The sequence below is a fragment of the Chelonia mydas genome, chromosome 15 (genome assembly GCF_015237465.2).
Source record: "Chelonia mydas isolate rCheMyd1 chromosome 15, rCheMyd1.pri.v2, whole genome shotgun sequence".
In the NCBI taxonomy this organism is placed as follows: domain Eukaryota; kingdom Metazoa; phylum Chordata; order Testudines; family Cheloniidae; genus Chelonia; species Chelonia mydas.
The window spans coordinates 12,492,836-12,520,573 of record NC_057856.1 but is presented as its reverse complement, the minus strand read 5'-3'; the positions used below and the strand labels follow the sequence as shown (position 1 = coordinate 12,520,573).

The 27,738-nt window shown below is 44.3% G+C and overlaps 3 protein-coding genes across 8 annotated transcripts in view; 1 reads left to right on the top strand and 2 right to left on the bottom strand.

The window, feature by feature from the left end:
* Positions 1–615: 615 nt before the first annotated feature.
* On the bottom strand, positions 616–6,909 carry SNRPD3 (small nuclear ribonucleoprotein D3 polypeptide). 3 transcript variants are annotated; one of them, XM_027826210.3, is made up of 4 exons: positions 6,790–6,909; positions 3,405–3,554; positions 1,888–2,080; positions 616–783 (listed from the first exon to the last, which is right to left on the bottom strand). In XM_027826210.3, exons 2-4 carry the CDS (start codon positions 3,528–3,530, stop codon positions 722–724), a joined length of 381 nt encoding a protein of 126 aa, XP_027682011.1. In that variant the 5' UTR covers positions 3,531–3,554; positions 6,790–6,909; the 3' UTR covers positions 616–721. The 3 variants fall into 3 exon arrangements, with proteins under 3 accessions (XP_027682011.1, XP_037734774.1, XP_007063815.1); XM_037878846.2 differs by lacking the exon at positions 6,790–6,909 and adding an exon at positions 5,576–5,731; XM_007063753.4 differs by lacking the exon at positions 6,790–6,909 and adding an exon at positions 5,539–5,693.
* GUCD1 (guanylyl cyclase domain containing 1) lies at positions 5,840–14,450 on the top strand. 2 transcript variants are annotated; one of them, XM_007063776.4, is made up of 6 exons: positions 5,840–6,369; positions 8,853–8,937; positions 10,364–10,529; positions 11,318–11,409; positions 13,236–13,477; positions 14,001–14,450. In XM_007063776.4, the coding sequence occupies exons 1-6, from the start codon at positions 6,327–6,329 to the stop codon at positions 14,090–14,092; spliced, it is 720 nt and encodes a 239-aa protein (XP_007063838.1). In that variant the 5' UTR covers positions 5,840–6,326; the 3' UTR covers positions 14,093–14,450. The 2 variants fall into 2 exon arrangements, with proteins under 2 accessions (XP_007063838.1, XP_027682010.1); XM_027826209.3 differs by lacking the exon at positions 5,840–6,369 and adding an exon at positions 6,802–6,907.
* A 2,710-nt stretch (positions 14,451–17,160) lies between these two features.
* The window catches only part of UPB1 (beta-ureidopropionase 1), a 48,376-nt gene continuing 37,798 nt past the window's right edge, over positions 17,161–27,738 (bottom strand). For 2 of the 3 annotated variants that reach the window (XM_037878845.2, XM_037878843.2), the window contains 2 exons: positions 25,160–25,314; positions 17,161–21,499 (listed from right to left, as the gene is read on the bottom strand). In XM_037878845.2, coding sequence (XP_037734773.1) covers positions 21,416–21,499; positions 25,160–25,314 — 239 coding nt within the window. In that variant the 3' untranslated portion in view covers positions 17,161–21,415. Of the gene's footprint in view, positions 21,500–22,500; positions 22,805–25,159; positions 25,315–27,738 lie in introns of all 3 variants that reach the window. The other variant, XR_005222387.2, reaches the window with a different exon arrangement.

Genomic DNA, 27,738 nt, shown 5'->3' with positions numbered 1-27,738 from the left:
CTATTTATTCAATCATATTATTATGACCCAATAAGGTAGCCAGTTCCCAAATTCTCTTGTCCTCCCCATGACCTGTTGCATGCCTTTTTTTCAATCCCTCCCTACTGCTAACAGCACTGCAAAATGAGACAGCAGCTTCTTCAACAGCTCACTTGGTGATTTAGAGGAAAAAAGTCAAGAGATGCTGCTTACAGAACTGTCAGCAATGAATCAGTCATCCTCACCAAGATCCTGTATTGGGTCACAGGGAGACTCAAGGCCACAGCAAACCCCTGAAACTCTCAACATGACACACAAACACTCTGCCAGTTGAGAATGCATCCTCTCTTACCTAAAAATATACATCTAGATGGTGACTTAACTCTTTTTTGCAGAGTGGATGGCAACAGGATTTAGTGAGAAAAGCCAGGGACACAAAGATGTACTTGAAATGCAAGATTTAACCAAAAAATACTGAGAACGCACACATCCAGGTACCAGTCTCTATTTCAAGATGGATTTAGAAATAATCTGCTCTATTATCAATATGCAATACTCTTCCCACTACAAAAAGCTATCACCTCATCAGCTGTGTCCCAGCCAAGACCTGTCAACACACAACAGCACACCACTTTCTATTTTGTCAGAAACAGATTTTATTTAAACAGAAACCTAACTGCTGCACCCGTAGTAAATTAAACCCTTAAAAAAAAAAAAAAAAAAAGGTAAGTCAAGTCCAAAATTATCTTCGCTTCTGGAAAATGTTGCCACGGCCCATTCCACGACCTCTTCCTCTTGCAGCCACTGAAGAAAAAAAATAAGGGATCATGTGGATTTGACGTAACTGCATGTTTATAAGAATCTACACGTATTGTATCAAAGATATTTTTGCGGTGCCAATCACTATAGTATCTAGCCTCTTGTGCTGGGTTAGCAGTGTGAAAACTAGGTTACCCTATACAGTTCAGAAGGGGATGTACTGCTCTAATTCCCAGAGTGCTCTATGATGGGGAGCAGAAGCTAACGTTAACATGCTTCTAGTCATGAAACAGATGCAACTAACAACAGATTGACAGTAAAACAAAATGAAACGTTTGTATTCATTCCATTTAGTGGCACAAACCTGCAGCCCAGGAGACCTATATTAAGAAGTCAGTGCCATGCCAGAGACATTTTTAAATAACGTTTTATCACCACCATTATTACATACCACACTTGAACAGATTTCAAAGTGCTCTACAAACATCTTAATCCCTATAAGCAAAAACCTTTTCAAAGTAATCTAAATAAGCATAAACAGCCCCAAAGTATTTGCTCTTAATCATTATGCACCAATCCACATAATTTAGGCCTAGTCAAAGATAAAGGAAGTCTGACTTTTAAGTTCAAATCCTTGTGTATTTAAGTGCCATTTTTACATTTAAATTAATTCTTCAATGATAACTGAAGTAGATTTGATTAATCCAATGCCCAGAAACAGATCACTGCAGACAAGACCCAAGTGATTCAAACAGCTGCTTCAGAATCTGCATACATATACTCAGGGAGCACAAAATCTTGAGTTTTATGTGGGAGGGTTGAGTTGAGTTGAGATTTTAACTAACTAGACCCTTAAGAGCCTAGTATTTTTGAGTATTACTGTTTTTAAATTTTCTAAAGCACTAGAAATTTGAGTTTGACAATAAAATCAAGGTGGGGGGGAAGGGGGGGGAATAAAGTGCAAACTTCCCAGTTATTTAACTTTCCCCTCTGGATACCTGCCAAATAAACTCCTCTTACTCCTTGTGACATTCATACTTAAGTGATGTAATAAACCAAACTCTTTGTACTACAGAACTCTTGATAATGACAGCCACTTCAGTTTCCTAATTGACAGGAAACTTAATGACCAAACACAGAGGTACCCACCTTGGGCTTTGAGAATAGCTGCTTTGCCTCGTCCAGCCCCAGAACCCTGGTTTTTATTCTTCATACTCTTTAACATAGGAGCATTTTTCAACATATCGGGCAAAATGAGGAACCGTATCTTGCTACCCCTAATGTACACCTGCTCCAGCTGTGCCACTCTCCCATCTCTGTATGTCACTGTTATGTTGGACATCTGGAAGACATAAAACTGATCAGTGCCTATAACAGCCTATTAAATAGTGAAGTGTTCCAGTTTGTTTTGGCTACTGAATTCTGATTTAAAGAAGTCTTCTTTCAAACACAGAAAGCTGTCTGGCTACATAATAGCATGAGCATATGTGTTCAACAGAATAGCTTTCCAGGACTGTTTTGAAACTGATTTCTGACAGAAGCTTTCATCTGTTTTGTGCTAACATGGATTGGTATTTTTCAGAAGCTGCAGCAAGTTGACTAATGTAAATGGAATCCCAATTAAGAGAATACCCTGAAACAGCACCGCAAGATCACTAAGAATCTTTCAAAGACATCATAGCCTTACATAAGTTTGGTCTTTTACTTGTGTGCACAGTGTTTGTTAGAGTAATCTAGCCAGCAAAAATCAGATTCAGCATTCAAGATCAGATCAGCATACAAGTACACAGCAGATTTACATTAGACTGGTGTGTGTGTGTAAAAAACGTGGTTGAGCGGGGGAGGAGAGGGGGTGGAGAAGAAGAGAACCACCCATGGAGCGTGGTACACAAAGAACAATAAGACCAAGGACTGTTTAAATCGTTACTCAGAAGGTCTGTTAACTCTGGCACTCTTTGTCAATTGCAGTTGTTTATGGGAGACAACACATTTTAAACTATTGCAATTTTACTAATCCTGGGGATTTAGTAGGCTATTTTGATCCCTCCCAGAGTTGTATTTCTAGTAACAAATTCCTAAAGTTGTTCACATTAACACATATAAGCTTTGTTTATATTAGGGATAAAACAGGAACTCACTGACAAGGGGAAATCTCTTTCCTTCTGTAGTATCACATATATTAGTTTATTCTAACAAAAGTAATTTCTTATGAGATGAGAATGATTTGCGATTTGAATGTGAAACTCTAGTTCTAAAAATCAATTAGAATTAATTAAATTACAAATTTATGAGATAGTTTTTCAAAACACTGATTTGGAGAAAACATATCCTGAGCTAATGAGTCGAGTCGAAGCTAGCTGTTGAAATAACGAACAGTTTTAGCAGAAATACCATTATCTCAAACTAGTCACAGAACAGAGTTCTGAAAAATGCGTAAGAATTTCCGATAGGAACACATGCTCCTGCCTATAAACCAAAAAGTTTAAGCTGTCCCCTCTCTAGACTGTCACAAGAGAGACTGTCATTTTGGCAAAGCTATGAAGCAGGATAACTCATCTTTCTTTATCTTGGAGTAGAAATTGTCAGCTTTACTTAAATATTGACAATCAGCCAAAGATGGACCTTTCCAAAAATACACCATTCACATCCCCTTTTCCCAGACATACCTGGCAGTTCATGTTGTCCTCAGCCTCAATGAGTTTGCCACGGTAGACTTCCCCTGTATTGGTCTCACATGTCACGATGTGGCCCTCTGCCTCATGCAGCACTTTAATTGGCACTCCAATGGACATCTTTGCAGCAGTACAGCTCTAAACCTAGGCCAAAAAAAAAAGGAATAGCATGTAAGTTTCTTTGCCTACGTAATACAGATTTTCACTTAGACACCTTTAACAAACTTTTCTAGTCCAGAAAATACAGGACTACTCATTCCTGTTTTGTTTTTTTCATTTTTCCCACAGATTCAGTGCCCTTAAAAAGTGTCAACTTGATAAACAGGACTTCTGTCACCATGGCTATTCCCAGAACAGGTAATCAGTGTTAAGGCTTCTGTGCACATTGAACTGCTATGTAATTGCCAAATAGTTTTATCTTAAAGACTATGTTGGTCTCAAAATCTTGGTAGCAGGGAAAGAAATGGGGAACTCAGAGAGAGTCATGGAGGATGGGGAAGAAAAACTTCAAATTTTCTACATTTTCAGAAGTACTGAGGAATTTGATGGGTTAGTCAAGAAACAGGAGTGAGAGGCTCTTTTATAATAATTTTAGAAGAGTTAAGTAGACATAACTAACTTTGTGATGGCCCATACCAGCCAAATGAAACCAGAGTAAGAATACCAAAGCAGTGGAATCAGCAGTTCCAAAACACTAGCTTGCTACTAGCGAAAGAAAAATACTACTTTCCTTTCAGTTACAGATGCTGACTCACACACAGTGTATTCACAGAATCTCACTTCTTCATGGAGGTGATACTTACAAAGAGGCAGGAACTACATAAAGAGCATTCCATATTACATTACTGTATTTCTAAGTATCATAATAAAAACATACAACATGCTGGACATTCCCCAAGATATAGATGTTAGTGTGAAGTCTTACAAGCTTGTGATAGAGGTATCTGTACCACGTAAGGGATTTTCTCAAGCTTTGGGAGCACTGTTTAGTACACAAATTTTCTATTAAAGTGACACAGAAGCAATGTGACTTAAAGTGACATTTCTGATACAAGAGCTATTTCCTTTCAGAAATGCCTGAGGTTGAGAATATACATGGTCTCCACTAGAAGAATTACCTTACCATACAGGAAAGAGTTGTTATAGCCATGTTGGTCCCAGGATATTAGAGAGAAAAAGTGGGTGAAGTACTTCCTTTAATAAAGATATAAGAGCTCTGTGTAGCTTGAACCCTTGTCTCCTTCACTAACAGAAATTGGTACAACAAGAGATATTACCTCTTTCGAATTGGAAAGAAATGGCTAAGGAGCCTATTAAAATGATATGGCAAGGCCACTGATGGGCATTACATCCTGATGCTGCAAATCCTTACTTACGCAGTCATGGACCTAAAGGGAACTATTTATGTGAGTAAATTATTTATATATAAATAAAAATCTCATTAAGTAATTCTTACTAAGCATCTAGAGGGTATGTTTTGAAGTACGTAAAAAACCGACTCCTATCTAGTTTAATAGATGAAGGACTCACCTGGCAGCTACACTGCACGGTTTTGGTCTCTCGTCTCACCCCATCCCTTCCCCACTGTAACTAGGACTGTTGTAATTAAAGAGGACGAAAGGTGGTGGGAAAATCGTGTGTGTGGGGGGGTGGGGGTGAAAGTGGGATGTTTCTATACTCAGTTGAAGGCAGTTCTAAACTTTAACCCTTTTTGTTTTATTAAAAGTCAGAGAGGACTTCTTAAAAGGGGCAGGTTAGTCAGACATACAAAACCTTCCACCGTGGCGCCCGGTTATACCCCGCCAACCTCCTGGGCCGGGAAAAGCAAAGGCTCCAGCCACACCAATGCTCCACGGGGAGATCCCGACACACTCCTGGCGCGGTACTAAAACAAATCCGCCTCCACAGCCGCTAACCCCAGACGAGCTACAAGGCTCACGGCACCCACGTTGCCTCACCACTGCAGAACTCGGGTCCTGACGGTGTCCCGGGGGATGGGAGGGGGATGGGGCGCCGGCGGGAGCCCGGGCCCTCGGGTCACTGGGGGAGGGGAGTGCTGTGAAGAGACCCTCCCCCCACGGGGCCCCAGCCCAGCTCCCCACACACAGAGCGGCCTGAGTTCACCCACCGGCCGGTGAGGGGCCGCGCTCCCGCCTGCCACTTACGCTCCGCGAGGCACCTCTCTGTTCAGCGTGGGCTCAGCTTTACCGCTCTAATGGCCTCCCCCGATATCCCACCATGCCCCGCGCACCGGAACCGGAAAGGCCTCGCTGCCCGGAGAGAGCGCTTCCCGAGCGCCTCTCTCCTTTCAACTCTATGGTTTGTGAGCGGGCCCCCGGAGAGGGCGTCCCGCGGGGATACACCAGCCCCGAACAAAGGTTCCGCCTGCTTCCCCGGCCCGCGAGGCGGGGAGGGAAACCACAAGGTCGCATGGCTCCGCCGCTGCGAGTTTTAACGCACCCGGCCCCGGGGCAGGAGTGAAACGCCCCCCCCCGCCCGCTGTATCACTCGGGCATCTGGCTGGGGGTGCACATATACCCCCATAACGCCTGCCCTGTGGGGACTGCCCCGCGGACCCGCCCGGGGAGGGGGACGCGCGCTGCTGACAGCTGCCGGGGGCGGCGGGAATAGCCCCGGGGGCGGGCATGGCGACGCCGTCCTGAGCGCGGCCCGCTCCCTTCTCGCCACCTTCCCCCCCCCAAGTCCCCGCTGTGCGGGGCTGGGCCCGGAGCCGCAGCTCTCCCCGCCCGCCGCATCCGCAGCTCCTGCCGCCCCGCCCCTGCCAGGCAGCAGCGCCGGGGCCGGCAGGAGCAGCGCCGCTCCGAGACATGCGGGGGTCCCGGCCCCGCCAAGCCCTGCAGCCCGGCCCGGGCCCGGCGGCCGCTCACTGAGCGGCCTGGCCCCCTCTCCGCCGGCATGAAAAGCCCCAAGGAGGCCGCGGACTCGGAGCCGCCCTCAGGTCAGTGTGTCCCCGGGCGCGGCCGGGACGGGTTTTGGGGCCCAGCAAACGAGCCACCTCCGAGCGACGCCCCCAGGGCACCCTCGCCAGCCCCTGCCCGGGCAGCCAGCCCGCCCCGATGCCTCGGACCGCTGCCCGGGGGGCCGGAGCCGCCTCGGACCCCCAGCCCCTTCGCTGCGCCCTTGCCGGGGGGGATCCGGACCCCCAGCCCCTTTCTGCATAACAATCTAACCCCTACTTGGCCACTTCATTTCAAGCGACGGCGTCCTACATGCGTTACCCCTTCTGCTTGACATCTGTCCCAAACTGTATTTGGCTCAGCGTCTCTGCTTCCTTTCCCAGAGCTGAGGAAAGATCTCTGCGTAGCTTGAAAGCTTGTACCTTCCACCAACAGAAGTTGGTCCCATAAAAGATGCCTACCTTGACTCTCTCATGAGAAGTTTGAGGCATTCGCAGGCCCTGACTGGTCTGCAGCCCTTGCCGGCAATAGTCCTCTACACACCCGCTGTTGTGCACACTGTGATCACTAATACAGCAGGTGAAGATTTAGAGCTAAAGCAGTATTTTAAAGGCCGGAGGAGATACCAGAAAAAATTACCTGTCCCTATAAGAGATGTTACCCCCAAGGATATTAAGGCTCTGATTCTGCAGAGATGCCTGGATGGGATTTTTAAATCAGATGCTGCCGGTGAATGTAACTGCATGAATGGCGGGAGGGGGCTAGAATTAACAGCTAAGATGGGGTCTATGCTCACTTCCCTGAGCACCGTTCTGCAGCGTCTTCTATAACTAATACCTTGTGCGGAAGCTCTTCCTGTTGAACTGGTATAATTTAAATACCAGATAGTTATTTTCCAAAAGAACATTCTGGGCTTTTGAGTGTATAGTGAAAAGAAAGGAGTCCTGGGACTGGATTTATATCACTCTGGACAGACGATAGAACTAGGGCACTCAGTTTGGGAAGATACCACTGTTCCAGGAAGATGTGGTGTCTTCGCAAGCTACGGGCAAATCCTTCAAGGATCTGTCTTCCCTACACTTCCAGGTCTATCAGATCAGGGATAATGGTTGCACCAACCTGCCTAAGATCCATGTTGAGGAAGAGGGTAGTGCTGTCCACTAGGGATCTGGAATTAGTGGCTGCTTTTTGTAAACCTGTCACACTGAGTATTTACCAAACTGGAGATGATCATGCAGTTCAGTTTATTGCTGGAACATATTTTATCACTTCATTTATTCCAGAACAGCTGGCAATCATCCTCATCTAGGGATCTTGAAAAGTAATATGAAGTTGGTGCAGCAAAGGGTGTGTAAGGCAAGGTAGGATGGCTGGCAACTCAATAAATCAAAGGAAATTAGTTGACACATTAGGCTTCAGTTATTACTGTTTGAGATTGTAATGTAGAAAATGTGTTCTTGGACCTAATGGGGTAGAGTCCTTAGTGGAAAATGAGGTTAGTATAATCCACCAGCAGGGATTTATGACAAATGATTTATAATTCCTAATGTGAGTAGGCCTTGGGGATTAGCATTTTCTTGTCTATGGGGCCAGACATAGATTAACTAAAGAGACTTGATGTCCTCAGCAGGTACACTGGTTTTCAAAGCCACAAGGGAAAGGCTAGAAAGAATGGAATACATAGGAATGTGAGAAATTTTGGAAGGAGGCCACAAAATCCACGATGGCCTGTTTCTGCCAAAAGCATTTTGGGCATATCTTCCCTAGAAAATTACATCAAGTTAGAGCACAACCTTGAGGAGTTGATGTTGACCATGACTAGCCCACATGATGTTGAACACACCTTGTCCCGGTCTTTACACTGACTGCAAAGACACAGTTGCCATTGCGTTAACACAACTTCTCACAGTCTTGCTGTAGCTCAGTGTAGTGTTTTTGAGGAGACAAGTCCTCCTGTTGTTTCTGTTGATCACAAGCTCAATTAGCACTTCCTTGTGGCACGGTATGTTTTTTTGCTGGATGAACACGCTTGAGTATTGGCACATCTTTGGTGGTTAGAGTGCACAGAAGGTTGCCGCAGTCACAAAGTCTGTTTAAACCCAGAGACTCAGTTTCGGACACACCACAATAGAAGATAAAAAAGTCTGTTGATCTCCTGAGCTCTCTCTTAGGGTGTGATTACCGCTTCGTGATCATACAAGGGCCATGACCAGAAAAAAGTTAGGGCGGAAGAGGTGGATGAATTTGCTACAGAATTGGCCAGACCTGTAGCAAAGAGGGAGTGTCAGGTTAAAACAGATGCTTGATGGTTCACTTACTTTTACAATTTGGAAAAGGACCGTTTAAAAAAAATATTAAATTTATGCTGAGAAGCATAACCTGCTAATGGGACAAAATAAAAAGTGTTTCTCAAGTGCCCCAGTACAGCACAAGAGGACTGTTAATACTAATGTGTGGAAGGATACACACATCTAGGCTAACTCACCTATCATGCTCTTCTAACGATGCGTTGTTTTTACTCCAGCTGACTATGTCCAGTTGCAAGTGCCAGTTATTCAGCAGTTGTACCATTGGGACTGTGGGCTAGCCTGCTCCAGGATGGCATTGCAGTAAGTAACTGATTGTGGTTCAGAGGAGTGGGTTTGAGCATGGGGAGTTGGGAAATGTTATCCCCACTGTGGGACCCTCCCTAAGACCAGGATCGAAGGTCAAAGGAGAAAAGTTGGGTGGGGCACCTGTGACTAACCTCACAACTTCATCAGACCATATTTTCTCCAATGCCCTGCTAAGGATTACTGTGCCTCGCTGCGCATAGCACCAGTATTCCAGCAGGAGGAAAAGAAAACACAGACGAAGGATAATTAACCAAGTTTCTTGATATATACAAAATATCTGATTAACTTTAAGAACTTTGTAGATTAGTATGTTTAACCCAATAGAATGTTATCCTTGCAGATTAGCACGTTTTGTCTGACAGAATGTTCTCTCTGCTTATTGGAACTGTTACAAATCACAGCATTATAATTCCCTTGAATTCCTTTCTGTGTGTCTTCAAATGACCAGCAGGTTTCTTCTGTATTTATAAGAGTTAGTATCTTGCCACTGTCCTATTGGGCATCCGTTCTGTGGGGTAAATGTTTTCCTTTCCAGGAATATGAGTTTCAAAACTATTCTCTGTGTTGCCCATTTTCTTTAACCTACTAGCTGTCCTGCTGAACTAGTCTTTCCTTCCACAGAGGAACACGAGCTTAGGTGCAGGAGAGTGAAATACCTATTTAGATGTCCACTTAGTAGATATGAAGCAGAAGATTTTCATTTCTCTCCATCCCTTCTGCCAAGACGTTAGTCCGTGCGCTGGTAATTTCCCATCTTGACTACTGTAACCTCTGCCTCTAGCCTCTCCATCCCCCTCTCCTCTTTTCCTTTCCACTTTATTCAAAACCTCCATTACCAAGATCGATCTTACCCTGCTGATCTGACCTTGTGTCTTTCCCTCTTGAATTCCAATGGCTTCCTTCCTTTTTTCTGCATTCCAAGCCTCTCAACTGTTTTTCATTCACACTACCCTCAGTGCCTGAAGCAACCTTCCTTTGAATATTTACCGAGTTCCTTTCCTCCTTCAAAAAACTCCTTCTGAAACACACCTATTCCATGAATCAATTCAGCTATAGTTGCCATACCCCTTCCTGCATTTGCTCTGTTGAATTTGTGCTTTTAGATTTTAAACTCTTCAGGATAGAGCCCCATTATTTGTTTAGCACAGCTCACCTCTTGTACAGCGTCCTGTACACCTTTAGAATTGTAAAATAATTAAGACAGCACTAAATTTCCAAAAGGGAGACAGTCACCTGTGATAAATCCAGTGAAATGCTCCCTACCCCATTTCTTTGGAAATTTGTGGTTCATTTGTGGGTTGTATTTTGGTTGTTTCTCCCTATTGTTTCAGGTTTTCCCTTTTGTGATATTAAGAGGCTTTGGACTGTTAGACACACTTTCTGCTAATGTCTTTGCTTCCCCCTTCCTCTAATACCCCAGGTACCTGAATCGTTTGAATGATGAGGAATTTCAGAAAGCCATCCGGGAACTCCGGTTAACAAAGAGTATCTGGACCATTGACTTGGCCTACCTAATGCGGCACTTTGGTGTTAAGCATAGGTTCTGCACACAGACACTTGGAGTGGACAAGGGCTATAAAAATCAGGTGAGCATCTTCGTTCACTGGGAAATATCAGGCACTTTCCATCACGATCCATCAGGGCCATGCTGGTGGAGCTGTGTTATTGATGTGGTTAACCTCCGTTCCTGTAAGCAAGGTTTGTCTATTGCCAAACTGTCCATGAAACAATTCCAAACCCAGGTTAGATGTGGTCCCGGATATTTTCCGGCACTGATTCCATGATGTACGTTTTAAAAAATAGTACCAATTCAGTGTTCATGAAAGGTTCCAGCCTATTTAACAGCCTTGGAGACTGAAGCCCTCTATTTATCTACAGAACAGGTACAGCCTGGGCAGCAGCAGTGCTAGCTTCCACTACACTTCCCCCGCCAACGTGCCTCAACCTTGACCTGGAGGAACCACCTCTAGAGGTGAGAGGGGAATTCAGTCTCCATGTCCATTCAATCCTTGGCCTCTGTTGATATTGCCAACAAAAGGGCCAATTCGATCCAGTAGTGGTTATGGTTTTTCTTATGTGGAGTCCTGAAATCTAAGAACTAAGTTGATATGACCAGATTCATTTCACATAGGCAGCTCAATAGCCATCAGCTGGAGACTGCAATAACCACTGACCTGGACTGAATTTGAACTGATGAACTAGAGGAGAGGTTCTTATCCTGTTTCCGGTGACCTGAGGGAGAATGACACCTTAACCCATTATCAACCCCCTAAACCACCCAGTCCCTCTCTAACCGGTTTTTAATTGAAGATTCACTTTACTAGGGTGAATTTCATTCTGATGAATTGTTCGTAAATTATTCTTTATCCCTTAGTCATTCTACAGGAAACACTTTGATACGGAAGAGAACAGAGTGAACCAGCTGTTTGCCCAAGCCAAAGCCAGCAAGGTGCTGGTGGAGAAGTGGTGAGCTTGTCATTTCATCTCCTTTTCCCTTTGGAGACTGTAGGGGCCTGAGTCTCCTTTCACACTTGTCTAGCTCCTTTGAGTTACCTCTGACTGTGCTGGTGTAAGTCAGACTGAATTCAGGCTCCACCCCCTCTTTATTTCCCACGCTGTCTTTTCACTTCCATTGAGACAGAGGGAGGAAGCAAAATGGGAAGAAGAGCAGCAAAGTGGAGCCCTGAAAGGGGAAAAGCAGTATTTTGGATTTGCTGATGGGAAACTGGCTGTTTATTTAGGCCGAAAATTTGGTCTTCCATTAAGATAAACTAGTAGGGAATGTCTTCTAAATAGCTTGTATTAAAAAAAGCTGCCATCAGTGCTGAAGCAAGTGTTGTAGTGGCACAAAACCCATTGTTGCCAGAGCTGTGCTAACACTGCTGAGCTCAGTACTTCGAGAAATAAACCAAAATCAGGCATGCGTGCTTTTGCTCCCTTGGAAACCCTGTAATTTACAATATTTTCCAAAGGAAGGATGACATCATAGGAGAAGGAACCTCCCCGGAGAGAGACTCAAACATGGGAGAGAGAAAAATCACACTCGTGGCTTAAAACCCTTTTGCTGATAGCAGAATTCGGAAGAGGAGAAAAGACTCTTGGGTCATATTCAATCTGACTGTAAATGGGTATAAACTGAAGTCAAAAGTTGCATCCACTTCCACCAGGGTTGCATTTGACTCTGCATACTGTTTACTGGGGTGGATGAGCAGTAGCAAGAGAAAAAAGGGAAGGTACTATTTGTGCCTAGAAACAATGGCCTTATTGTGTTTTTACATGCTTTTTTAAACCTGCATTTGCCAGAATCTTTAGTGCCCTGTTAATGTGCTCAGAGTTTGCATGGCAGCATCTATCCTAGTGCTGTGGCCTGGGGGGAGGGGGAGGAGGAGGAGGCGGCGGCAAAAATCTAGGCCATATCTTGCACAGTAACAAAGCTTTAGCATTTGGCTCACATCAGAGATTGGGGGGGAGGTTGTATATGCGCCTGTGCAACACTAGGATTGAGAAGGCAAAGGGGAAGAGCAGTGCCGGAAGAGATTAAAAAGGACATCAGCCTGAACATTTGGATCTGATCCAGGGGATGAGTGCAGACTGGTATGGAACACACCATCTGTCTGTGTCTCTGAATGAAGAACTTCAGCTCAAACAAATGAGATTACCAGGTGGGCATGGGTGATTTTCATGCTCTTAAATTGGGCACAATAAAATATTAGAACAACAATCCTGGCAAGAATAGAGAGCCAGACAATGCAACTTTATAACTGGGAAGCTGTATTCTTACCTGACAAAGGTATCTTAGAATGCAGAGACCAAGATGATTGGGGATCTTATGCCATCCAATCCCTCAGCTGAGAAAGACTTGGTGCTTTAGAGACCAGCTGCATTTGGGCTTCCAGGTGGTGGAATGGGATTCTACAGCATCCCTAACTGCCCCATAAATTAACTAATCTCCCTAGTGTTGAATGGTTATCTCATACTTCTGACAAAAATGCTGCTCTTCCAGGGCATCTGAGACATCCTGAGATTCTATTCATTTTAACGCGTGCTCTATAGAATTTCAGCCAGAATGGCTCTGCTCTTCACTGGCAGTGAGGGTATAATAGACTTGGATGGAATACCTACTGTCCGCGGCTGCAGTAGAGCCCTCAACAACAAAGATATGTAAAATAATCATAGCAGTCACATAACAGAGATGGACATCATCCACACTCACATGGTTGGGAGAGCCCCATCCAGTGAATACAGATCTCTCTCCTACGCTTCTTTGTGAATGTCTGAATTTTCTTCTGCAGCACAGTGACTGTCCAGGACATTCAGGAGCACCTGTCCCAAGGTCATGTAGCCATTGTCCTGGTGAATGCAGTCTTGTTACTGTGTGAACTTTGCTCAAGTCCTGTCAAATATTGCTGTTTCCTCCCTATTGGCCAGAAGTGCTTCTGCAGGAATCCTGACTACCAGGGCCATTTCATTGTGTTGTGTGGCTACAACAAAGCCTCAGGGAGTGTCTACTACAACAACCCTGCCTATGCTGACCGTGAGTAGCTGAACTTTGCTTCATTCTGTGTGGATTCTCCATCTTCTCGTTACTAACATGTGCATAATGCAAAACCAGCTGGAGTTTCCCGATACTAGGCATCTGAGTCAGGCGGCACCAGCTGATTGGCCCATGATTGTTCTTACAGAATTCAGTGATTTCATTCTTTTCTGTGCTGTGATTCAGATGAAGCATTGGAAATACATTGTAATAGGTTCTTCTATGGCCTTCATACCTCTGATTGAGTATTCAGAGGGACACAGTTTAGGAGAGCTAAACTGTACACGTTTGGTATTTTGAAGGAAGAACAACATGGTGTGTGATTATACAGAGCCTACTTCTGCAGTTGTTATGCAAATAAGCATTCCCCTTGACATCAATGGGACTACTCAAGCGAGTAAGGGCTGCAAGATCAAGCCCATGAGGTCTAGTTCTCAGTTTATCCAAAGCCAGGCTAAGCGCTGTTCATGAGCAAATTCTTCCCCTGGCTCAGCTTGACTAACACTCTGCTCCTGTCCCACAGGAACATGCAGCACCAGCATCAGTAACTTTGAGGAAGCCAGGACAAGTTACGGCACAGATGAGGATATCCTGTTTATCTACACGGACAGCTGACATCCAAGCTTGCTGCTTTGTCATTTCTGGTGCAGTCTGCCCAGCACCCGCATGGCAGCTGGCTGCTTGTCTCAGGACTCTTACTGCAGAGACTTAGCTCCTGAATTGCAGTGGGATCTTAAACAAGGGATGCTTTATAGACATTCATACAAATATATTGCAGTGTTGTCTTCATCTTTTTATTCCTGATGATGAACTATCTGATGTTGCAATATATAACACACACACATTTTAATTTTAACGTTGCACATTTGAGAGCAGTTTCAAAATGCAATCCCCTCAGAGTCCAACTCTTACAGTTGGCTGTGAGCTTGTTTCTGAATTAAAGACTTGAAATAAAATACACCAAGTACACAAATTTAATCTTCACTTGGAAATTTGTGCAGTTTCAGCTACACGAAGCAAGAAAGGAAAAAGAGGAAATACGTGTTGGTTTGCCTTCAAAACTGCCAGAGCTGATCTTCATTCATGATTTAGTTATTTAATGATCAGAAGGGTGTAGATAGGATAAATGATTAACCTGCCCCATGATTATTTTTTTTTCAAGAAAGAAAATGACTGGTCAGCTGTTGACATACTGTGGCAGATCCTATCAGCATTGCCTGCATAATGGGAATGAAATACCATTTACGAAGCAAGCTTCTTGTATAAACCCAGCTTGACTACTCTCAACACCTGTACCTGGGAGTTGAGTTTGCAGTTTGGACTTATTGTCAGTGGAGGATCAGTCTTCCTGCTAAGGGCTATAGGCTACTCCTTCCAAGTAGTAAGCACCGCACCTAGTGTCATTTTGCCTACTGAGTTATCTTGCATGAGTTAAGACGTCTCTAGGAATGGCTTGACCAAAGTTCTTTGTTGCCCCAAAAGGGTGACTGGTGACATTTTATTTGGGTCTAAGAAATTTTAAGTCTGTGTGCAAAGGCTTGGAAACATCTTTCTGCCCACTACAACACTCTCCCTCTCTCTCTGCAGTATCCGGGGATCAAGTCTAGGTACAGTTTTTAAACTGTTGATTAAGCAAATGCACTAAGTAAGTAGCCACCCAAGCACTGAGGGTTTATGCCTGGCATGCAGGGGGTTGCTTTAAATGTCTGGCAGGAGAAAGAACAGATTTTGCCCAAAGCCTGTATTGTAATTTGAGGTTAAAAGTTTGTTGTTGAGATTTATTGAGGGATTTCCCAGGAATAGATACTGCCAGTAGCCCGGCTCAGAACTCTGCTTCTAATTGAGAAGGCAGGGAGAACAAACTTCTCTTGGCTGAAGTCCAAAGATGTTATAGCAGGAGTCCAGACTTTCTACCTCTTCTCACTTAACAGCTGTGTTTTGGAGTAAGCAGCAGGGTCCTCACTGCACTCTGATGCTTTAAGCTAAACTGTAAGATTGCAGCAGGCTGCGTGCAGCCCCGTGAACGTATTATCTGGGATCACCTCCCTGGCAGAGAAGCACTGAAGTGTAGGACAGAATTCAGCTTTGTCCTTACACTTCCTACAAATTTTGACTCCCAGTCTCATCGCCTCTTGAAATTTAGCTTTATGACTTTAACTGCAATATAAATGTGCTTGATTTTATACTTAGCCTTTTCAGCTGAGAATTCAGATATGTACAATTGACTTAAAGACACGCTGGCAAATACTTTGGGCCCAAAATCTGGTCTACTCTAAAATTATAACTGGTTGGAACTCACCTCCAAATTCTAAATGATTTTAAAAACAAAAGAAAAAAAGTTGCTATCGATGTAAGCACTATAACATTATGTTTTGTACCTAGACAACCAGCCGAGGAGACACATCTTAAACCCATTTCCTAAAGCTGTAATCCTTGATGGTGCAGATAGTAAATAAAAGGCACCCTTTCTGGTGAAAACAGTGTACAGGGAGTCAGTGTTTAGCAATACGCTAAAGGATAAAAGTTGTAAGGAAAAACATTTTCTAATCTAGGTGGCTTGCAAACACTGGAGAGTACCCAAAAAGTACTTGACAGGGTATGTTCAATATAAGTTAGAGTGCTCCTTTCTTCAGTGCCTGAAATACAGTGGTAGGTGAGTAGAAATGCAGTTCCTTTGCAAAATCTGAAAAACGAGTTTGATGGAAACTTGTCTTCAATCAGAACTAATTTACAGCAGGTGTGGCTGGAATGCACTGAAGCACCCGCTGCATGTGAAGATGACTGGGGATTAGGATACAAGTTGTTGGCTGACAGAACAGAAGCATCAGCAGTTCTATTACAATCACTGCAGAGGCCCTGTGGCCAAAACCAGTAACAGGCTTTGCCTTATAATGCCTACAAAACTGGCTAAGCTACCAGCTGGCCACTGACTTAGAGAATTGTATGTCCAAGTCCATTTGTGTGTAATGCTTCACTGTGAAGGATTTTTAGCTATGTTACTAATAACACGTCTGTAAACTAACTAGTCAATATCTTTCTTTAATCTGTGCTTTTTTTCCCCATCACCTAACTCCTCCAATATAATTTAATCACCATGGAATTTATTTACTGAAAAGGGTGTGTTTAGCCCAGTGAAAATCGTTCTTACAGAGGGGTTAAGAGTAATGATATGTTGCCATACAGCTGGTTTGAGCTGGACTGTATTTGGTTCTGGTGTTCAGATTCTGGTCTTGAACCAACTTGAGAGCAGACATTACACTGCATGTATTCAACTCAAAGACAAAATGGAATCTTGTCTCATTGTGAGACTACCTAATGTAAATGATGGAAGCATATATATGGGTGTAATCATTTTTACTGCTGTTGGGTTAAGAAGTATTTGGGTGGCTGGGTTTTAAATAGTTAAATGGAATTTAAAGATTAAATTACAGCTGATGAAGTGACAAAGAAGAAAACAGGAGCCCTTCACTGCCACAGGAACTCCTACAGCCAAGGAAAACAAGTTGAAGACTGCCCTGGAAGATGAGCCTAGAGAGAAGAGGTGAAGGCCATATTTGAGTAGAGCTGATATTGAGAAGGTATGAGTCAAACGTTAGGTTAAGAAAGAAGTTTGGGCAAAAATAAAGAATGTCTATCTTTTTTCAGTTAGAAGTTTGCTTATCAAAAAGTTCACCCTGAGAATGTTTCTGTGTAATACCTTGTTTTATTCATATTGTCCACAGCAAAGAAAGGGATATTTTACATGCAGAGAAATTTTATACATAAATATATTTTTTCTGTAATTGAGCCATTCTCAATAAAGGTTTTAAGTGAACCCTATAGCATAGTGTAGCAGTAGCAGCTGTATTTGTCAACCAGTTTATTATGCAAAAATGTGTGAAGATCTTTAAAAGAAATATATATTAAACTAAAAATGATACAATTAACTGAAACTGCCATTTTGAAACTCTTAAGAGACAAATATTTACTTCAGCTGTGGGTATGCTATCGTTAGGATTTAGGGTCATATTCCTTTCACTTTTCCCAGACACATCATTACATCAGACTATAATGGGCAAACAAAAAGGGAAGCAAAACTGGTTACATTCCCAGCTCAAAGCATTCCATGTACTGTTGCTATCCACACCCTACATTTGTCTCAGGCATCACACAACCAGTGGGTATCCTAGCTGAGTGCAACTCTTTGGTTGAGGTCTTCTGCTCTGCACTGGTGCAGTCTACACCAATTTCTCTGCATTGTTTGAAAGAAGCCACAAGAATTGCAACTGCTGCACCAATTCAGCTGCTCCTTCTAATTCCATCTCACAATGCAATGCTGGGCCTTTGGAGGTTCCTTAATAGCCTCTGTGCCTCTAGCACCATTACTGGGTACTACAGGAGTACCCAAAAGCATTGGTTCAACTTATGGTGGTATGGTATGGGGTGGGTATATGTGCTAAATTGCTGCAAGGTCAAACTAGGTGATAAACCGTAATGTCCTGTCATCATCCTTGCAATAGTTTCATTTGCTAGTGTTTACATACTTTTAATGGGATCAATACACAGAAGCCTTATCTGCACCAGTGATTCCCAACTGGTAGTCACGTCCTGTTTGGAGCCACTATCTGGTTCTAGGTGGGCTGTATTAAATGTTTTATAATACAAAACAATAGAAGGAAAGCAATTAAATCCCAGACTCTACAGTTAAATTGTATAAAAAATAAATATGGCCAAATCTCAACCTGGCGGTGGTGCTATACAGAGAGATAACAGAAGATAGGCAAAAATACCCCCCTGGAGAGAGAGAACCAGTCCTGCTGCTTACAAGCATTTCAGGCAGTTAGTTTTGCCACAGAGCTGGGGTTCCCTGCTTTCTTGTGCTGCTTGGATTAAGTGCTTAATGTGGGGGTGACACGGGGAGAGACAGGAAATTAAAAGTGAGCAGACAGATCCAATGCATGTTACGAACAAAACTTTAAAATATTACATTTCTTTCTCTCTACTGACCCCCCCACCCTCACCCCCTTTTCCCCACTCACATCACACGGTCTGTTCCTGCACGTGATACTGAATGAATTCCACTAGCATTTGTTATACCCATGCATCATGCAATGGCTGTATTTCTGGTGGGACAGTCACCGGACTGAAGGTTGGAAGCTACTTGCCTATACTACAGAAAAAACTTCCTAGGCAGCCGCCTTCATTTTTTTTTTCCTTAATGTCATTTGGGGCCCTGCTTAGAAGCTTTAGTTGCCTGTATTTAAAAACTGGCTACAGGAAAATAAGACAACAAAATCCTGAAGTGCTATGGAAGTCTGCAATAGTAATACATTCCATTATAAAGTACTGAACACTGTTAGAGTTCTGTTTGGCTTGGCTGTAATATAAAAAGATGTCTCGCTACAAAGTTGTCTCTGTCCTTCACGGCCAAACTAATCAATTCTCTAGAAAGCAACATTCATAATAGCTTCATGGAGTTTAGAGTAAAGCCCTAATAGAATGTGTAGCATTTAATCCTGCTTGACTGAGATTTTTAAAATTGCAGAGCAATAAGATGGTTACGATACAAATTGGATATTAGAGGCTAGATTCTGAACTAAATTTTATCAGTATAAAACAGAATAATGCCTTTGATTTCAATGGGAGTTACTCTGGTGTTACAGACCAATTTGGTTTTAGCACTGGAAAAGGTCTACAAAGTACCCCCTGCCGTTGTGGGATTACTTTCTCACACTGTTTACTGATCACTTGTCATAAGTGTCCCAAACAAGGGAACTTCCACCAATTCTCTTAAGAAAATGATACCCTTAAATTTTTTTATTGGGAGTTCTACAAACAAATCTTCTTCTCATTTTTATTCCATCTTAGTGCTACTCCACTTGCCGAGGTAGAGTACAGAAATTGGAGTAAAGAGCCCTTTAAATCAAAAAAACTGGTTTGGTCATGTGGACGAAATCAGTTTTATTTCGAGTTAACTCGGCTAATTCCAAAATAACCACGTACTGTAGACCAGGCCCTATATACTTTTAGACCCTTGGCTCACTCAAAGGTTTTTCTATAGCCCCCAGGTCCCTTTCATCTTCACTAAGCCAAGCCAAACCATACACATTTCATTTTAAATCTTTCTTCACCAGAGAGAGTTAAAAATGGTTGCCAAAAATTAGGCTCCTAAATCCTTATTTGAGCACCGACATAAGAACCTAACTTCAGCCACTCCGTTTTTGGCCAGATATTTTCCTTTTGTATTTTCCCCTGTAAAACTACTACATGGGATATGCAGTTCATTTTTTTAAACCACCAATTTAGATACACCAATTCTCTAAGGCAGTGGTGCCCAACCTTATTATACTAGAAGGCCACAGAAATCTAAGACAACCTTGTGTGGGCCAAACAGATTCTACATATTTTAATAAGATTTCAGCTAACAGCGGGAGTCCTGCCACCCAGGGCTGACAGCCTGAGTCCCGCTGTGGGCCTTATGAATGCTCTGGTGGGCTCTGCAGGATTATGGGCCATATGTTTGGCACCCCGGCTCTAAGGAGTCAGATGGTGGAACAGCAAGGCTAAGGGCATTACCTCCCCAGCAAGATAAATAACCTAAGAGGTACAATGTCCCCAAGCTGCAATATGTAGTGTGGCAGCATCCATATAAGAAGATTCTAGGAATGGCACTCTGAAGCCTAAAATGTCTGTTGAGTCAGTGTGAAGCAATGGCAGCAGGTCCAAGCATGGCTTGAAAGCTCTGTTTGTTTAGAATATCACCAGGTTCCATCATCACTGGGTTTCATGGCCTACTACCATCCAATTTTTAAGTTCTCAGCCATTTTGACCTTACGTATTACACCTGTGTGGTGCACAGCTATAGTAAGGCATGCATCTCTATGCCAAGAGTTCGAGACCATTGTGATATCAGAGGTAACGCAACCAACCAACCTTATTCTACAGCTAATTTGCATGCAATAATTTCATTGGCTGTACTAAGGAAACTGCACAAATGCTGGATTACTTGGCCCAACTGCCACAGACATAAAAATCAACAAAAATCTCCCAACACAACGTAACCCACACACAAGAATCCCAAACACACGTAGCCTCTCACTACAGCCACCCTCCTCATTCCCAGCCTGGAGAAATCTACACAACTCTCCCAGCACGACACAACCCACACACAAATAGACACAACCAGCAGGCACACTAACCCCAAACATCACTCTGAAGCTTACAATGTCTGCGTCAATGTGAAGGAATGGAAAGAGCTACAAGAATAGCTGAATGGCAGTTTTTGTTTAGAGCCATTTTTGGCTTTTTCATAAACATGACTTAACAAATTACACCTGTGTGACAGCAGGAGCGTTCAGCTACTTGTGACAATGTAAAGTTATCATGTGAAGTGAGGGGAAATACAGTCAGTTCCTTATCTAGCGCTTCCTTTTGGGAAGTACCAAGAGCCAATGCTTGTATTCCTGATACTCTTCTGAACCATATGACTGATTCAGCGTCCAAAGAAAAGGAGACTACATGTGTCAGAAGGTCTCAGACAAAGCCTTTAAGCATTGACATTTTTATCCCACTGCAACCAAGCATGTAGGGAAAGCGCACTAGCATTTCCTCAGGGCCAGACTGGTTTTGCTTATGCTATATCACCTTTTCACCAACACCTCATACAGTGTAATGCACATTTCAGAATTTAAGCTAAATCTGACCAGGTGAGTTCCTCACCCTGCCCTCTATCATTTGTTCATCACTTTGCAGTAAATGCTTTATAAAAATGTATAGTAACTTTTGACTAGCAGTCACTTTTCACTTTGATTAGCAGCCAAGTTTCAGTTGCAATACCAACTGTAAGATAATAGAAGGTGGAGACTTTTGTAGACTAACATACATAGATCACTTTTGTTTTATAAAGGAGGTGCTATCATCTTGGTGTGAGAGCTCTCCTACCAGAGGACACCGCCACAGTTACTCTTTAATAATATTGGGTGCAAAGTTAAGCTGGACAGCCTTCATGAGTTCCTCTGCATACATCTCGTATCTACCAGTCATCTGGAAAAGAAAAGCAGAGTTTGTAGCCTATTTCAGTAACTTCCCATTAGCTGCTCCTTCTCCCTGCTACCCAGGAGGATTACAGATGATCAGTGGAAGGAATTTCAATAGAAAAATATTGATTTACATTACTTTTTTAAAAAGGAACATTAACTACCAAGAACAGTAAGGTCTTAATTCCATCAGTCTTCAAAAATTACCAATGCCCTGGCACAAGCAGTCTCTTGCAAAAGCTAAACTCTCATTTAAAATAACATTACAAATGGAGTTCTATGCTGCAAAGTGACTATGTAAAATGGGCACCGTCTTACTCAGCATGTGTACTCCCTGTATGTGTGTTCAGAGTCATATTTGCTAACTAGTGACAAAAAATAAATTCTTACAGCTTTTTTTTACCTGTGTTACTTTTGCAGAGATAACACAGGTGAGTGGGAGAGCTGGAGTCTCTTTGCTGTGCACTAACAGAATTATATACTGAATTCCAGTTACACCAATGTACACTCAATGAAGGCAGTGGAACTACACAAGTGAGAAGTCTTCACACGATGCTCCCACTAACACCTGAAAACCCCACTGCTTTCAGTGGGTTTGCACAAGTGTCACTGTAGCATTTGGGCTGCAGAACCTGTATGTATGTAGGAATTTATACAGCTCCCACTGTGGTAGCATGATCACCTGGTGATGATGCAGAGTAAGGGAAGAACCCATCTTGACTTTCAGTGTGTGTGTGTGTGAAAGATATCCATATAAAACATGAATTCCATGCTGCTCTTTTTACAGTCACTTTTCAGAGCAAAACCCTAGTAAGTTTATAGCCATTATACTTGTGAAAAAAGCTTTCTAAATGTGACCTGATACTGTTGTCTTCCTGAGTGTGCAAGCAGCCTGAAACATTAGCTTTGAGGGGAGTGAACTTGCTCCTCTCACAGCAACAGAGTGAATTCTGGTAATGAGGATAATGGTTAATTATTTCACTGCTGATAATTTTAGAAGAAACATACAGTTAATGTCCTTATCCATTGCTGCTGGATGCAGTGGCAGATCCTGGAGCAGGTTATGGGGATATGTGGTTGCTGTCAAGGGTTGTCTGGGTGGGGAACAAGAAGGTCATGCCCATCACCCCCAAATGTCAAGCCACCTCTGGCTGCTCACAAGTAGAAAGGGGATATGCATCTCCATCAAATGACAAAAATTTAAACTGCATCCTACTCCTTTCTGGTTGTCAAAAGTCCCAGTTGTCCTCCACTCAGTTTCCAAAACTTCCAGCAATGCCGGTTTGCACTATCAATACAAAACTGCAGCACACTGGAAACAGAAGACATGGGGGCAGCATAAAATAAACAACCAAATATAAAAACAGCACAAGGGATATCGTACTGATTGTACTACTCATTTTCACACAGCAAAAAAAATGTCCACATTTGAATACATCTAAAATGTGCTGTTGCAGCTGAGGTGGCCTTTTGTATTCTCTGATGACCCAGATCTACATTCTGCTGAAATGACCCCTCATTTTACTGAGGATGTAAAACTCAGTACCAGTATACCACAGCCACCAGGAGTCCTTTCCACAGACTTTAGGTCCAGTGTGTCACAGAACACATAAGACCATATGTCACAAGCGTATGCAAGAGCAAAACGCAAGGAAGTTGGATATGTTTTTGTACAGATAAAGACATAAAATTCTTTGTTACCATGTCTGATTTTAAACACTGGAATATGGTATAACTGAAGAACTCAAGCAGGAAGAGGATGACAGATTGTAAAGGTCACTAGCTAGCGCAGGGGTGGGCAAACTTTTTGGCCTGAGGGCCACATCGGCATTGTGAAACTGTATGGAGGGTCAGGTAGGGAAAGTTGTGCCTCCCCAAACAGCCTGGCCCCTGCCCCCACCCCCTCCCCTGACTGCTCCCCTCAGAATCCATCCAACCCCCTTGCTCCTTGTCCCCTGACCACCCCCTCCTGGGAACCCCGCTCGTAACTGCCCCCCGGGATCCCACCCCCATCCAACCCCCCTGCTCCCTGACTGCCCAGCCCCCTATCCACACCCCCGCCCCCAGACAGGCCCCCTGGGACTCCCACGCCTATCCAAACCCCCCACCCACTATCCACACCCCCGCCCCTAACTGCCCCCCGGGACCATGCCCCCTATCCAACGCCCCCAGCTCCCTGACTACCTCCCAGAACCTCCGCCCCATCCAACCGCCCCCTGCTCCCTGTCCCCTGACTGCTCCCCCAGGACCTCCTGCCCCTTATCCAACCCTCCCCTATTACCATGCTGCTCAGAGCAACAGGAGCTCGCAGCCCCGCCAGAGCCAGCCACGCCGCCCAGCAGGAGCGGTGGGCCAGAGTGCTGGCAGCGCAGCGCCCTGAGGCTGCGGGGGAGGGGGGACAGCAGGGGAAGGTCCGAGGGCTAGCCTCCCCAGCCGGGAGCTCAGGGGCCAGGCAGGACAGTCCCGCGGGCCGGATGTGGCCTGTGGGCTGTAGTTTGCCCACCTCTGAGCTAGAGGTTTATCCTACTTGTTGCCAGGAGTCAAAGTGCATATTGGGTTCAGGAGGAAAGGTTAATAGAAATTCCAGACCTATAGCAGGTCTGAGGACTAAAACTAAGTGCTTGACTACATGTGAACTCTCTGGGTATGTCTACACAGCAAATAAACCTGTGGCTGGCCCTGGTCAGAAGACTCGGCCTCTCTGTAGATATTCAGGCTCAGGCTGGAGCCCAGGCTCTAGGACTCTGCGAGGTGGGAGGGTCCCAGAGTTTGGGCTGCAACCTGAAACCAAACATCTACACCGCAATTAAACCCTTAGCCTGAGCCCCACGAGCCCGAGTCAGCTGGCATGGGCCAGCTGTGAGTTTTTAATTGCAGTCATAGGCGCCAACTCCAAGGCTGCTCCGGGGCTGGAGCACCCGCAGGGAAAAATTAGTGGGTGCCCTGCACCCACCGGCAGCCAAGCTCCCCTCCCTGCCCGCTGCCTCACGTTACCTCTACCTGTGCCTTCTCCTCTGAGCACGCTGCGTCCCAGCTTCTCCACCTACCTCCCAGCTTTTACCGCCGCAAAACAGCTGTTTCACGGCGTAACAAGCTCCAGGAGGGAGAAGCGGGAACGCGGCACGCTCAGGGGAGGAGGCGGGGAAGAGGTGGGGATTTCAGGAAGGGGTTGGAATAGGGGCAGGGAGGGGGTGGAGTTGGGGAAGGGGTTGGAACGGGGGCGGTGCAGGGGTGGAGGCGGGGCAGGGTCGAGCACCTGTCGGCACCTACGATTGCCGTATAGACATACCCTCAAGAAAGTTAATCTAAATTAACTAAAGGTGTGTTAGATTACTTAAATCACAGCACACGCTCGTGTGGATGCTCTCATTCAGAATTAAAGTGGCCTAAATTCCATTTAGCTTAATTCACTTCCAAAGTGAAACAGAGCAAGAGGCTTCAGAGGTGAATGAGGAGAGTTCTCATGTCTGGTTTCAGGCTGTCTGCAGGCTCAGGAAGTGAGCAATCCACCACTTACCTTCTGAGTGTGATCTTCAGAATCATAAGGACTAGAAGGTTTCATTTTTAGCAACAGCTTAAATTCCACAAAAACTAACATGTAAGGCCCATTCAGTGTCATATAAAAGTTAGCAAACTGGCCAGGTTTCTTTAGAGAATAAAGACTTACCTTAAAACTCCATTTGTCACCAACTTGCCTGCAAAGGTTTAGATCCACCTCAGCCACCAAAAGTCCATCCTGTGTGCGAGACAGTCCAGGTGTTCGACTGCCATCCGGTGCAGCCACATAACTCGAGCCATAAAAATATCCCAAGTCATGGTGGGCTTAATAAATAAATAAAATAAATAAATAATAATAAACAACATAGAATGCCATGAGCAAATAAGTATAGAACTTCACATGTTCTTTCCCGTGAGAAACTCAGGATTACTTCCTCTATTTTTTCACCCAACTGTGCCCTCATTTAACTCAAAAAGCCACAGTGAAGCCACAGGAAAACTGTAGCTCTATTCTTTAGTTACCCTTTCCCTCACAGGAAAGCTTTCACATAGACAAACAGGAACCCAGATAACTTTCATAGGCTTTTCATAATGTACTACTGTGCTGGCTAATTATTAAAACTATTTGCATATACAGAAGGGCTTTGTTTCCCTCTCCCATCTAGCCTACAATCAAGTAAATGCTAACAGTAACATCGCAGTGTGTTTCAAAGCAATTGAGAGAGTTCACAGCATTAGCTCTTCAGTGCAGGACCGAAGTATAACACGTTGAGATAGCAGGAAGAAAAATCTTATTAAAAATGCAAATATCTTCAACAGGAACAAAGGATTGGCCACAAGATCAAGTGCATCAGACACCTCTAAAGTTCTGCACTGCTCAGTGAGGGCAATCAAAGTGAGCGATAGCAACCACTAGCCACCTTCATGCAGCAGCTGCTAACACTCAGCTCCAATGTCAGGCCAATATAAGGATCTGTAGCAAATGGGTTGGCTGAGACTCAGACTGAGGCCAGAAAAAACAGAGAAGATGGTGGTTCCCACAGGACAAATGCTGAGGTTACAACTGAATATTGGTGGGTTACATCTACCCCAAGAGAAAGCAGTTCAGAATCTCAGACTTCTTTTGGATTTTTGAATAGATAATCAGAGTACAAGTTTCTTTGACTTTTATAACTTATCCTTTTGTTCAAGCCTATATTGAACACGACAATGCATTAGGTTATTCTTTTCTTTCTTCTCTTATTTCTGAATTATAATTTGTGTTTACTTTTGCCTGTCATGTTCTCACCATTTATAATGATATAAAATTAAAGAACAGAATAAAACTGGCCAAGTATATTTTGGTTTGCTCCTGTGAAACCCCTCTAAGGTATGTCTTCACTGCAGTTAATTTGGGCTCTTATTCAGGTGTTGCCCCTCATCCCCCTTCCATTCACACAAAAGCCTCTCCCCTGGGTCTGGTAGCACTTTACACTCAGGGTATGTCTACACTACGAAATTAGGTCCAATTTATAGAAGTCGGTTTTTTAGAAATCGGTTTTATATATTCGAGTGTGTGTGTCCCCACAGAAAATGCTCTAAGTGCATTAACTCAGCGGAGTGCTTCCACAGTACCGAGGCTAGAGTTGACTTCCAGAGCGTTGCACTGTGGGTAACTATCCCACAGTTCCTGCAGTCTCCGCTGCCCATTGGAATTCTGGGTTGAGATCCCAATGCCTGATGGGGCTAAAACATTGTCGCGGGTGGTTCTGGTACATATCGTCAGGCCCCTGTTCCCTCCCTCCCTCCGTGAAAGCAAGGGCAGACAATCGTTTCGCGCCTTTTTTCCTGAGTTACCTGTGCAGACGCCATACCACGGCAAGCATGGAGCCCGCTCAGCTCACTGTCACCGTATGTCTCCTGAGCGCTGGCAGACGCGGTACTGCATTGCTACACAGCAGCAGCAAACCGTTGCCTTGTGGCAGCAGACGGTGCAGTAGGACTGGTAGCCGTCATTGTCATGTCCGAGGTGCTCCTGGTCGCCTGTGTGAGGTCGATCAGGAGCGCCTGGGCAGACATGGGCGCAGGGACTAAATTTGGAGTGACTTGATCAAGACATTCTCTTTAGTCCTGCAGTCAGTCCTATTGAACCATCTTATGGTGAGCAGGCAGGTAATACGGATTGCTAGCAGTCCTACTGCATCATCTTCTGCCGGGCAGGCAAGAGATGAGGATGGCTAGCAGTCCTTCTGCACCGTCTGCTGCCAGCCAAAGATGTAAAAGATAGATGGAGTGTATCAAAACAAGAAATAGACCAGATTTGTTTTGTACTCATTTGCAAATCCCCCCCGCCCCCCGTCTAGGGGACTCATTCCTCTAGGTCACACTGCAGTCACTCACAGAGAAGGTGCAGCGAGGTAAATCTAGCCATGGATCAATCAGAGGCCAGACTAACCTCCTTGTTCCAATAAGAACAATAACTTAGGTGCACCATTTCTTATTGGAACCCTCCGTGAAGTCCTGCCTGAAATACTCCTTGATGTAAAGCCACCCCCTTTGTTGATTTTAGCTCCCTGTAAGCCAACCCTGTAAGCCGTGTCGTCAGTCGCCCCTCCCTGCGTCAGAGCAACGGCAAACAATTGTGCATCTGAGCTGAGAGTGCTGTCCAGAGCAGTCACAATGGAGCACTCTGGGATAGCTCCCAGAGGCCAATACCGTCGAATTGTGTCCACAGTACCCCAAATTCAACCCGGCAAGGCCGATTTAAGC